General features: G+C 46.3%; 1 protein-coding gene across 3 annotated transcripts; it reads right to left on the bottom strand.

Annotated features, from left to right (window-relative positions):
• LOC131288470 (protein kinase C) lies at window positions 1-11,887 on the bottom strand. 3 transcript variants are annotated; one of them, XM_058317606.1, is made up of 11 exons: window positions 11,664-11,887; window positions 6,338-6,531; window positions 6,088-6,249; window positions 3,788-3,861; window positions 3,097-3,128; window positions 1,903-1,973; window positions 1,542-1,826; window positions 756-1,466; window positions 436-688; window positions 235-374; window positions 1-166 (listed from the first exon to the last, which is right to left on the bottom strand). In XM_058317606.1, the coding sequence occupies exons 1-11, from the start codon at window positions 11,812-11,814 to the stop codon at window positions 2-4; spliced, it is 2,238 nt and encodes a 745-aa protein (XP_058173589.1). In that variant the 5' UTR covers window positions 11,815-11,887; the 3' UTR covers window position 1. The 3 variants fall into 3 exon arrangements, with proteins under 3 accessions (XP_058173589.1, XP_058173588.1, XP_058173590.1); XM_058317605.1 differs by having other exon boundaries at window positions 756-1,826; XM_058317607.1 differs by lacking the exons at window positions 3,097-3,128; window positions 6,338-6,531; window positions 11,664-11,887 and having other exon boundaries at window positions 6,088-6,226.
• Between the last annotated feature and the right edge of the window lie 1,378 nt (window positions 11,888-13,265).

Here is a 13,265-nt window from a genome sequence, read left to right as displayed (position 1 = left end):
TTTAGCAAACAATTTTTCGCTCCGGTCCAAACTCCGGATTGGTGAAGGAAAAGCCGGAAAACTCGTCCTGGTTGATGCACCGGATGATATCGTTCGGTACCGGCGTTAGCACGGGGTCCTCCTTCGTGAACTCGGTGTCGAAGTTGAGCGCATCGCGGGCACTTCGCTGTAAAATTGAAACAGTAACGTCATCAGTGGGGCAAAGAAATGAAAGGATTTATGTATCGTGTATACCACTCGTGGCCGGAATGGTGGTCGAACTTTGCGCTGCTCTAGCGCCTCCCAGTCCATATCCTTGAAGAATGGATGACTTCGGATTTGGTTCTCACCGTCGGTGCAACCTAACCGCTTCGCTGAATTTTTGGTCATGAATCCTACGAAATGACGGAACATTAGTAACCAGCAATAGGGCATACGAGCTGGAAGGGAAAATACCTTTGAGAATGGATACTGCCTCACGGGAAAGCCATACGGGGTAGAGGACGTCGTCCCGAAGGATTGCCTCGAACAGGTCGTCCTCGTTGTCCGCCTCGAACGGTGGTTGGCCGGCCATCATTTCGTACATGAGCACACCGAGCGCCCACCAATCTACCGAAGGTCCGTAGTCGAGTTCTTGCAAAATCTCGGGTGCAATATAGTCCGGCGTACCGCAGAACGTCGACGTGAGGTTGTCTCCGGTGATGCCCTCCTGCAACAAGAGGGAAATGATAAGCAAAAACAGGTACGATCGTGTATGCGCTAGTGACCAAAGTTACCTTGCACATTCCAAAGTCGGCCAGCTTGCAGTGGCCTTCCGCATCGAGCAGGATGTTGTCGAGCTTGAGATCGCGATAGATGACACCGTTCCGATGCAGGAACTGAAGCGCGAGCGTCACCTCGGCCGCGTAGAAGGCGGCCCGCGGTTCGTCGAACTTCCGCGCGCGCTGTATCTGGAACATCAGATCGCCCCCGTTCACGTACTCCATCACGAAGAACAGCCGGTCGGGCGTCTGGAAGCAGGAATGCAACGCCGTCAGGAACGGGTGCTTGGCGGCCAGCGCCAGTATGCGCTTCTCCGTCATCGTGCAGTCCACGTCGTCGTCCTGCAGGATTACGTCCTTTTTCAACACCTTGATCGCGTACACCTCGTCCGTGCCCTTCTTCTCCGCCAGCATCACCTTGCCGAACGAACCCTTGCCGAGGACCTTGATGAAGTTGAAGTCGTTCAGGCACACCTTGCCCGGCATCGGACGCGCATTCCCGTCATCATCGGTACCGAGGTTCAGCAGCATGCCCATCATCGGTCCGCCCGACTTCGAGGTCTGACCAGCTCCACCTCGTCCACCCGCCCCCGCACCACCATGATGGCCACCGGACGCGCCCAGCTCGCTGTCCACGCTACTCTTGGTGGAAAGCGTATCCAACGAGCACGTGTCGTCCGAACGTTCCGACATGGACAGATTATCACTAGGCGTTTGGTTAGAGTACTGGAAAGAGAGCAACCGTTCGTTAATCGTTCCGCTCCACTCCACGGTCTGGACACTCTTTAGTTCCACACAAACCTTAGATCTACGGGGTGGTGTTTTATCCATGGTGATGCCCATCTCGTTCAGCAGCTCCGCCAGCTGCTTCGTATTGATGCCGCAGTTGTTCGCCACGTTCCCTTCGCAGCGCCGATGGATGTTCATGCTGCAAACCTCGCACTTCAGACCCTGCCGGATGATGCCGTACAGCAGCGACCCGCAGTGATCACAGAACGTCAGCCGCTTGAAAGAGTGCACTGAAAACCTATGTGGCATATTTACATTGAACCGTTGGGCTGCTTCCGCTGGCGTCGGTTTCGTTTGCTGCAGAAGCAAGAAGGAGGAAGGAACGTTAGATATCGAAAAACATCAACCCCCGGTGACGGTACTTCACTCTTACCTCATCCTTTTTCTTTGGACATTTGGTTACGACCGAACTATGGCACCGCTTGTGGACGACGCACGTGCACACTACAAATGGGAATGGGGGAGGAAGAAGGATAAAAATGGAGAAAATAGAACCTATTTGCATCGTAGCTGGAATAATGGCCACAATCGACTTGTTTTAGCGGCCGCAAACCTTCGCAAATTGTGACCTTAATGGTTTTGCTTCCTTTTTTATCATTTTTTTTATGCCAGAGAAAGAGAGCCCCCTAATGGTTTCAGTAAAGCACAGCGAAATAACCAAACGAAACAGCAAATGAAGAGAGCGGAGAGGGTAAAAAAGAAAAGAGAAACGAAACCATCGAACAAACGACACAGAGATGCAGAGGTCACAGGCCACTGATAGATGAAAGATGGGAAAATATATAGAGACAGTAAAGTAAGAGAGTGTTTTAAAATCCATCGAACCCCATGACAGCGATGCAAACTCAAAGGTTGGTTATTTCCCTCGCAAAAATAAAGAAAAACATAAAACAAACCCAAGCAAGAATTAGTAAACAAACAATGAACCACCGCAGACCCGAGATGTAAAGAAACAATGTCAATAAATCCTACAAACGTACCATCAGCAGTTATCAGAAGAGTCAATAAACTTGCGAAAACGTAAAAGAGTTCAAGAACAGCTTGAATAGGAGGTAAATGAATGATGCGAAATCAAAATATAATGCCATGCACAAACGGGCGGACCAAATAGTAGATGGGTATTAGTACTAACAAACAAAGCGAAAAATAGAACCGAACAAACTTTAAACCGGCGGCGCAAACACTGTTAAGTGGGAGTGAAGAAAACTGAGGCGTAAGTTTTGAGTAGGAAATCGATAGCACAATCAAACGAGTGAGCGATGGAGAATGAAAAAATTATTGAAAATTAGTGGAAAGCGACAGAAAGAATCACAGGAATTTGTGTTTCGCAAACGATTTCGCGTGTGTAACAAAAAAAAAAGGTACAATTTACGTAGAAACAACAAAATCAAATGAAAACAGACAAAACAAAACAAAACCACAACGAAGGTAATTCTATTCCAGTTTTGTTTTGTTTGCATTCCCTCTCTCTCTTTCTCTTCTATGGTGGCCTTACTTAAGCTGCCCATAAAGCTTTTTCGAAAATTCGCAGCGCGTGTGCATCCGGATGGGCGCATCTTCTCCTTACCTTGACACTGATAGCCCTGTTTGCCTAATCCCCTGTAAGAGTTAAGAAAAGAGAGAAGAAAACAAGCAACACGAACGTTACAAGGGGCTTTAACCAGCAGCATTTGAGAGAAGACAGTGGATGAATAAAACAAAACCAAGGGGGGGAAATAATTTTCATGTTTCTTCCGTTTGTAGAAAAGATGTGCAAAATGAGTGTTGGAACAAGAAAGGGGAAAGAGTTTGATTCAGCGTAAATTACATGTTAAAGACAACGGCATCGGAACACTGAATGTGCTACGATCCGATCGTCCGTACTACCGTGGTGGTTGGAGAAGATCGTGTTAGCAATGAATTTGTTAGTTTGCGGAATCAATCGTGAGCCCCGGAACTTGTTTAGTCGGTGCAGCGAACCGGTCGCTATGAACTAAAGGGACACAGGTTTGCAATGTGCACACGGTGTGCGTGTGTGTGGTGTGTTAGTAGCAGCGATGTTGAGAATGTACTAATTAGAACGCCCGAACCGAGCCCGGCAAGCACCGCGGAGATTGAAAACACCACAGGATTTACATCTTCTTGCACTACCGAAATATGGAGGAATGGAATCGGCTCGAACCGACCAACCACGCTTGCAAACCGAACCCGAACCCGATGAGATGAGGCACCAAGAAACACCACCCCGCAATACACACGAGATCCGTCCGATACGTTACCATATAAATTCACGACAGTGCGAACAGAACGTTGGTTGACGCAGAAATGTTGCCATAAACTTGTGACCATTAACCTAGAAATAGACGGAGCGAGGGAAGAGAAAGAGAGTGAGAAAAATAGACGAAAACAATCAGTAATTTGACGGACGGATTGGGACGATAAGTAGTGTGGGAGGGTGGATAGGGTATGCTTGGCCGCACAATTGCTGTTGAATAGTTGAATTCTCCACTCAATGTTAGAATACCTTTCTACTCGTCGTGTAACTCATTTAAAATCACTTCTTAAAATCTTTTCTCATCTGACATTTCGATAACAGGCTTGAAAAGAGGATGTAAAGTGTCGAGGGCTGAGACGAGATCTTAAGTGATATTAGTAGTGCTAATAGACGCAATAATCATCCGTAGTATTCATAATCAAAAGATGTTGTTAGTCAATAACCACTTTGACCCAACATGCAGTCCGAAGAAACCTTCCTTAATAACTTCATGCGCCTTTTTATAGATGACCCAATTCCTCACAAAACCTTGCCAATCTCCAAAAAATAAAAAAAAGGTTCCGATTTGATTGGCAAGATACACACAAACCGGCAGTGCAGCGTTCCTCTGCTTGCTGGCGTGATTGATATCCAAGAATCATGCACCGAGGAAACCCTTCTCTACAGGATCATGCACCACAATAGTGGAATAGGGGTTCGTCTGTCTCACTTTAGTGAATGCACTTCGTTTTCAATTGGCTTTTAAAAATAGTACTCTACGGGCACACTCATCATCCATTTGCAGTGAGCATTCATATATGCATCACCATCATCATCATCGTCGTCGTCGTTGTCGTCGTTGATGCATCCTCCGATGGAGGCAGTTCCATCGGCTACATTTCTCCTGACCACCGGCAGCCAACCTATCTGGAGTTGATTATTTGATGTTCTATTTCAAATCTAGGACAGCCCCCGTTCCACTGGTCAGAGGAGTTGCATTATAGCCACGATTCGTGCGCTTGTGTAAAGGTATTTGGCAATTTGATTTAATTCAACTGAGGCGTAGGAAAATTCACTTCACGTACATCTCCGTTCCTATGGGTGAACGAATTAGATTCGCACCAAACGCAACACGAAACAGCGTCCACTATCACTAAACCCCGGGATCGCACAACAACAGTGTGCTTTCGCACGCAATCATCGCAATTGCGGCCACCTCCACCGACAACGCTGGATTCGAATTCAACAGGTTACAGCATATGCAATTGCTACCAGGCTGGCAATCACCGATTCCGATCCAGCAAAACCACACAAATATAACCTCAGCGCAAACAATCAGCACCCCTCATTTGCTGATTGACGGGTGGAAAAACAGGGGGCCCGGTAGTGGTAGGAAAGCAGATTGATTTGTGTTTTTCGCAGTGAAGTGTGCGAATCGGGTTCGGGCTTCCGCGTCGTACATCAGTTTAGTTGTTTCGATCAGACTCAACAGGTTTTGCAGTTTTGTTTTGTGCTTTTAATTTGTATTATTGTAGATTTTCCTCACGCATCAAAATGGAGGCGCCTGGTTGCGCATGGAACTTTTTCGCACGAACGATGGAGGCGCATGGTGCCGGATGAAAATAAACAAAAAGGAGATTGGCAGAGTGTATATACTTGCTTGGGTTTAAATTATAACAGTTTCCACACTGTTTCTTCGATACACTAGCACATCTCAGAACGGAACCGACCCGGCGGTGCACTGCGGACAATACCCAGCATGCAACTAAAGAGCATGAACAATGCCCAACCGGTACCATTTTCGAAAGGAATGTGTATCAATTTAATTCACAGTGGCCCCTCTCTCGACGTTGGTGGGTTTTTGCTTTTGTTTGTTTTCGTTAGTCCAACCCACGACGCCCTTCCCGTGCGGCGTAATCAGCGGCGATTCAATTCCCGTTTACAATTTACATCCTCTCACGTCAATGGCCGGGCGGGAGGGTTTGGTTTTGCGAACCAACGTTTGGCGAGCAAGCCAAACAGGGGTGGGATGGACTCGTGTAGCACGTTTTAATATAACATACGGTGATTTTTGTTGTAGATTGTTGCAGCCGCAAAAGTGCGCTTCGAAACGCAAGAAACAAAGGCTCATCCGCCACAACGTTTTTAGACGTCACCACGAAAAGGGACGAAATAAGGATTTGTTCTGTTGTCTCGCGCTGTGCAGGCCAAAGTGCAATGATCACTAGACGGCCAACCTCCTACGAATGGATGGGCTGCGAAAGGAATGGCGGGGAGGGGGAGGCGAGTTGGGATGGTTGGTTGAAATTTCAATTAAAAGCTGACCTGATGAACACGTCTTCTCATGGCACCGCGGCGGCGATTTAAAAATGGCTGATCTTTTACAACCGCCCGGCGGCACGAGTTCTGCGAGGCAACATTGTTGGCGTCCTGCGTCCATCGGAGATCGATCTTCACGTGCAGCCGGCCCTGTGGCTCAAGATCAACCTGTGGGGTGAATGGACAAAGTTCGCGTTAGTTGCCGTGCCGGTTTATTTGTTCATCGTCTTCGGTCTACTCCGAACTTTCTGCTTACCCAAAAGTCTGGCTGCTCGGACTCGTTCCGCGTGACCAGCTCCTCGAACGGTATTGTCGCGTTCGCCACGAACACGTCCGTGATGGGACCCTCGTGGAAGATCGTCATCCCGAGCACGTTCGCGCCATCCACCTCGTGTATGAAGCTCTCGTTCCAAACCGGATCAAAGGTACGTGGTTTTGTGGTGGACCGGTCTAGAAATGAGAAACAGAAGGGTACAATAAGTTATCATTGTAGTTATCATTTAAATATATTTCATGTTATTTTACATAAAAATTAAATAGAATTGAATTTCTTGCTTCCTTATTTATAGCCTCATTGGAAAGTACTCGTTCGTTAAAGAGGTAAAGAAACCGTACATAATACTGGCAAAGTAGATTAAAAATTAATCCCAGGAACAATTCTCGCCCCCATCCGATCATCTAAAGTACAGCATTGTGTGCACGATCTCCCACGCAAATGTTTCCCCTCGCCATTGACGGACGACCAAGACATTGCTCTCTGAATTCCTGTCGCCATTTTCACGCTTTCAGATCTATCTTCTCGAGTACACGCTTCGACCGTCGGCGCTCAGTCGATGCCGATTATCTTCGGTATTTTAACGGGTTGCATTTAATTACACCCACCTTGAGATTGCGCGAGCAAGACGTATGCAATAATTCACTCGCTGTTAATTAGCAATGTTTTCCACCCACCTTCGGTTTCCTATTTCGCCTCCCTTCAGCTTCCCGCCGCCCGCGAGGAGTTCTCTTTAGGAAGGGAGGAACGTCTTTCCGAAAGATCACGCGACATTCGTCAAGCAATATGTGTCACTTATTTGTGGAAACTCTCTATTTTGTTTTTCCTCTGCAGGAAAAGATTTCAAGCGGACTTTTTGCTTTACATTTTTTCATCCAATGGAAAAAAGGGAAATAATAAATCGAATCGGCACAGTATGGTGCACTTTTCTGCGGTGGAAAATTCTGATTCACATTTCCGAGAAGCCATGATTGACAAAACTTGTTCTCGGAATTGGTGCAATCGGCTTGGAAAAACACCTCGCTCGGAATGCGCGTATGGCCATCAGGGAAGGAAAGAAACAACAGCGGAAGGAAAGGTAACGAAGCGGCCGTAAATAAATATGATTCATTAAGGTACGGGCCGGGGTAGCCTCGTACCGCACCGGTCGCATCGGGTTGGAAAATATGCCACAGTCCACCACTGCAGTCTAAACCAACAACAAGCCCGGGGAAGTACGATTCCCCTGCGCTTCTTGGGAGCGAAAGGACCGGAACGGAACGGAAGTGGCTCTCCTCGGCACGATTGCAACAGCACGGACACGAGGCGGTTTTGTTTTATTTTCCCATTTCATTGACCTACTTTCCAATAAATCGTTTTTAATCGAGCCTGTCTTCCACTTTTCCGTGCGGGTCAAACATACACACACACACACAGAGGTTCGAGTCTGGCGCGTGCTGTTTTTCCTCGTTGTTGTCGCGTTCATCAGATGCATACATGTGTGTTTGATTTTCAAGAAAATGCGGCTAAGACGAGGGTTTGTTTTGTTGGGACATTTTTGGATTCTCCACCTTTACGCTCGACTTTCGGGATGAGCGTGATGTTTGCCACGAACACGGAACAAAATCCGCAATCCCATCTTCCCCGTACCTTGCGGAGTAATTGGGGTGATCACGTGATCGTAGCAGGTTGACTTTGTCCATGATATTGGACCGGAAGGGGAGGGGGGGAAGAAAATGGGCTGGAACAAGGGATAAAGCTAGACCTTCGTAAGACCTGCGTTGGTGCGCAGTTTTTATACCATGGATTCGATACGGAAGGTTGGATTGTGTGGCTTTATGACATTGACTCGAGCAGCATCTCGGCTCTCTTGGTTGATAAAACGTTGATAAGATAATGGGACAGCATTTGGGGATGAACGAAGGATAGACATCCGCTAAGCGGCGTAATTTGCATCCAGACCATCCGACAACTGAATAAGACATATTTAAAATAATGAATTTGAAACGACTGCCAACGATTAGAAGCATTTTTAAGAGTCAGATAATTACAATATAATAAATAGTTTCTGCCACTAATCGCAAAAGGGTTGAAATTAATATTTATAAACTACAGCTTTTTATTTCCAAACATAAAGAAACCTTTCCTCCCAACGAATGATAGATATTGTAGACGATCGATGACGCACGACGGAGAAATCCGTGCCGATCATGCCAATAACAGGTTTTTGTACCTTCCTCCACAGCGAGTCATTCGTAGTGCATTATGTTTAATAGGTAAAAAGTCAAACGAATCACTAGTCATGAATGTGTGGTGAGTGTTTCTCCATGAAATTATCCTCCATGGATTGACGTAGGGCTTGGCTAGCGAATTGATCAATCGGGTGAACTTTGTTCCCGTGTCGGTTGTCTTTATGATCGGGACTTTGTTGATGAATATTCCAGTAACGGCACTTTCCCACTGCGATACTGACTCAACCCGTGGCAGGGGCACTTGGGCTTCGATTGCAGAAAATTTATTCACACCATTGCACTCGGGCGACAAGTGATTATGCGATGCATATGAAGCGGATCGCGGCCGTGAGTGTGATTAGTTAGTCACGCTTCTCCTGTGAACCACTTGTTTTAGGCGGAAAGGGTTGAAGAGACCCTTGGTTTCAGTTTAGTTTACAAAAGTATTTGGTTTTTACATTAATTTAATATATTTAAACACAACATTATAAAATTTAATTGACGAATATTCCCCTGTCGCGATCATTTTTGTCGATCCACCCCACGCGACACGCGACGAGCGGCGTTCGCTGGCGTAAACTATTTTCATCAACCTTCCCCACTTTGATAGTGACCTTGTGGAAAACGCGGAGTGGATGCTGTGTGTTTCTTCTTGCGAAACCGAACTCACACACACACACGCACACACGCATACACATAAGCGTAAAACCCTCTCATGCACTTCCGAAAGCAGCGGAAAGAGAACAAGCCTGGCCACTACTTCCTGGCTGTACACAAACCACCCATCTCTAGGCGGTTGATCAGAGTACTGTTGGTAGTGGGATGCCATTGGAACGGGGGTTTTTGGGGGAGAGGAAGTTGGACCCAAAGGAAAAGCATGGGACGCTGGTGGAAAATTAAAGGAAGGGCTCAGAAAACAAGAGGAAAATAGCACACAAGTGGGATTGAGAATGTTGAGTCAACTAGAACAACACAACTGAAATGGCAAGCGTAGCGAATACGAAGAGGTATGGGAAAGGGCTGCCAGTAGAGATGAGGGAGGCATATGCCTAGGGCCGAACATTCCTCAGTCGGGGGCAAAGATGTGCTAACCCAATTCATTGAAGTCTCACCCGCCAGAGACACGACTGCGGCGATTGCTGACTACATGAGGAAATTCAACAACCTTCGAAAACAGACCGTATATATCGGGAGAGAAAACACGAAAAACTGAGGGAAAAATCCTGACGTGTGTGTGCACGCGTGTGCGTGTGAAGACGGTCTGGAAGAGGTGAGATCAAGGAGAGTTGCACTGCGCTCGGATGAGATTTGAAAAGTGTTTATTCACAAACTGTTTTCCATCGATCCTCCTTCCTGTTAAAGGAAGGGGGAGGGGGGGATGCCTTTCCCCTCCCCTCGGCGGGAGGCGAGAGGGTGTGCGGAAATGAAGCTCTAAATAAACTGTGCTTTGTGACAAACCGTGGAGAGAAGGTCGTTTAATTTCTCTCATTTTCCCTAGGACACGCTCTCACTCGCTGCTGGCGGTGATCGGGAAAATCCAGGAACGGATATGAGGGAATGCGCGCATGGAAACCCATCCACATGCTGATAAAATTTCCCTTTAGCTCAGCAGGTCACTGGATGGTTTTGGCAGAAAATGTAAAGAGCAGCTAACAATTCGTGTGTGCGGGCTTTGTTTATCTTTTGGCATGCAGAGAAAATGCTCCAATAGTTTATTGAAAGCTTACAACATGAAAAAAAATCCTCAGTTTCTATAATCTCAGTTACTTTCATCCTCAGTTTAAGGAGGTGGTCCCATAATGTCGTGTATCTTATGCCAAAACATGCTGTCTGCCATTTTTCCGAACAATACAAGACGTAAAGACAAGACACAGGAAAAGCAAGCGGCGACCTGTTCCGACAACAGGGGAAGAACAAAAAGAGAAAAACATACAAATAGACAAGAATCATCGCCGATCACCATTAGCACTTTCTCAACGGCGACTGCGTTCGCATTGCTCGCGACATTTCCAACTACCGCCGTCGTGTGCTGACTATTGTGGTGGGAAAAAGCTGCTGGGTTTTCACACGCTCGCCAACAAAAAAAAAAGAACCCTGACCTGTGAAAACAGTCGGAGCCACAAGCAGCGAACTGTTCGCACCAGCAACGCAGGCAAGGGCAATCGCTCTCTTGTTTTCCACCGATGATCTCGCTAAACTCGCACCAACGGGGTGTGGGAAACTCGCGCTCTTTGCAGTTTTCCATCGCTTTCTTGCTCTTTCGCTGGTCTAAAAGGATCATCTGGCATCCTTTTTTTATCCACTGGGTGTTCCGCGATTTTCGCGTTTTACGCTCACCGCGAGAGCGTGTGTTTATTTCATCTGCGAGGTTTACATTTTTTTACTCCTGTTGTCTTTTTTGCTGATGGTCGACCCAATGACAGGCAGCCATTTTCATTTTCATCATCCCGCGCGCGGTGGCGGATTTTTACCTCGAAATGTCAAATCGGGGATCGGTTTCCTCGAGACGAGCTGCAGTTACAGCCCGTGCTGCCAATGTTTTCCATAGAAAGGGGCAGCATTTTCCGAATTGGTGGAACCTTTCGTTTAAACGATATCAGTTGTGATCAATAATTCGAGACATTTCCATAAAATCACCAGTTCATCTGATCTTGAAGTGTTTACTGCGAGTTTACAATGAGATCGCCATACGGTTTATAAATCTACACGTTATACTCGACGACTCGTCTATTATTCCTTTTCACATAAACGACCACAAATCGTCCTAACCAGCTTCCCAAAACGCATGGATAACAGGGTATCTAATCAGGTATCTTTGTTTGGGTAAATTCTATGCTGCAAAGTTTCCTCCTAGTAATTTGACTTTAAAACTGCCAGCGATATAGGCTGGCCTATGACCCAAGATAGAGGAACTTGTGAACGACTTCAAAAGGGAAGGTTTTAACATTTTAGAAGTGATGCGACCACTCTACTGTGATTAAACAACATTCTTAGAAGTTCACAAACGGTGTTAAAAGCTTTTACTATTTCCCTTCAATTGGCAAGAATGAGTCAGGTCTTGTACGAATCCAGGATAAATTCTTAGCAAGTTAACTTACCTATAAATTTCTCGTCGACGTCTATCGAGACGTACGGATCGATGAGCTGATCGCTGAGCCGGCCGAATGTCATCGTGTGGCGCGTTTGAAAGTCCGTCGGTCGCAGCCCGGTGGCTTCGCACACTTTCAAGCGCAAGGTACCCGTAAACATTTTGCTGCGATTTGTTGGCCTCACCGTGTCTCCACCGTGCGCGAATTTTCGCCGCTCGTCTGCCTTCTTTTATCGTGAGGAAATGTTTTCCCCGCACGGTCGGAGAGATGCACGCACGCTTCGCAAAGGACGACGAGTGTGGGGACAAAGTGTTCACCTTTTTCGCCCAGTCCCCGGAGAATCCAGAGAAGCGACAGGACGAGGTCTGAGGTCCGAAGTAGGTAGCTTGGTTGTGTTGCGGGTATCGGATGGCAGGTTGGAATTATTTTTCACTGAAATTTTCTCCTACAACGCCTTTGCTTCGACGTGCTCCGTGCTTGATGTCGAGCTGCTTGGTGGCTAATTTAGGGCTAGATGATGCAGCTGTGTTTGTTTGCCGTACATGGCCACTCGATTTTCACCGATAGTTGTACTAGTAAGTCACTTGCTGCGTTAAAAAAAGCAAATAATATAAAATTAAATCCTGTGCCCAATGTAAAGTGTCAAGTAATGACAACCTTTTTAGCCCCTATGCAAGGTTAATCCTAAGCTCGAATTACATAGAACGATTTAATAGGTAAACATCCGCTACCCGGAGTTCACAGGAGCGATCAACTTGTTTAAGCTTGCTCTATCCATAGAAACAGCTTATATTTTGATCAATTGCTACCAGCCATATGATTCTTGTATCAGAAAATCTATTTGATAAGAATTTTCAGGTATACTGCTAGCATATCTGTGTATCAACCGGCGATTCTAACCTCAAAATTGGTTCATTTTTGTACTCAGTACCACCAAGGTAAAAGAGCTGTGCCAATCCAACCTGTAGTTCCAGTATTCTTGCCACTATGGAACGGCAACGAAGGGCCATCACCAATTCGAGCAAGCTCCTGGAATCAAGACCACGCACGGAAAACGCGGAAAGCTACACCAGTGGCCTATATAAGCCGGTGGCTTGGTTGCGCACTTTCTTTCCGATTTTCAGCGATTTATTTATAGGAAGTGCAAGTGACTGTGTTTAAGTGTTATCCCATGTCTAAATAATTTAAGGCCCACGGAAATCTAGTAAACGGCTGGAGATGTTATCCCTTGCAAGGAAATTTAAACAATAAATCATCGATAACTACTACATGCACACGCAATCCACGCTCGAAGAAAACTACTAAACAGGTAACTAGATTGTTCTTCATCGCAAGAATAACGCATGAGCCTAATTGTCCAACGAAAAAAGGGGCCATACGGCCGGAACAAAATGGCATGCCAAAGACTTGAGCTGTGAGGTCGCGTCGTCTACAAAAGTACGAAGCGAACAGTTTGGCGCTTAAATCTTTATGTGCATTAAACTCCTAACAAAAAGTATGTGTACACTTTTATAAAAAGAACACTTTTCCTCTCGTTTTTACGCCATTGAGGCCCAACCTCTTCGGTGATCTTTGAATCGCAAGAAGAGCAGGAACTTTCAGGTAACTATC

Source organism: Anopheles ziemanni, chromosome 3, assembly GCF_943734765.1.
Source record: "Anopheles ziemanni chromosome 3, idAnoZiCoDA_A2_x.2, whole genome shotgun sequence".
Lineage (NCBI taxonomy): Eukaryota > Metazoa > Arthropoda > Insecta > Diptera > Culicidae > Anopheles > Anopheles ziemanni.
This window is presented reverse-complemented; position numbering and strand designations above follow the sequence as displayed.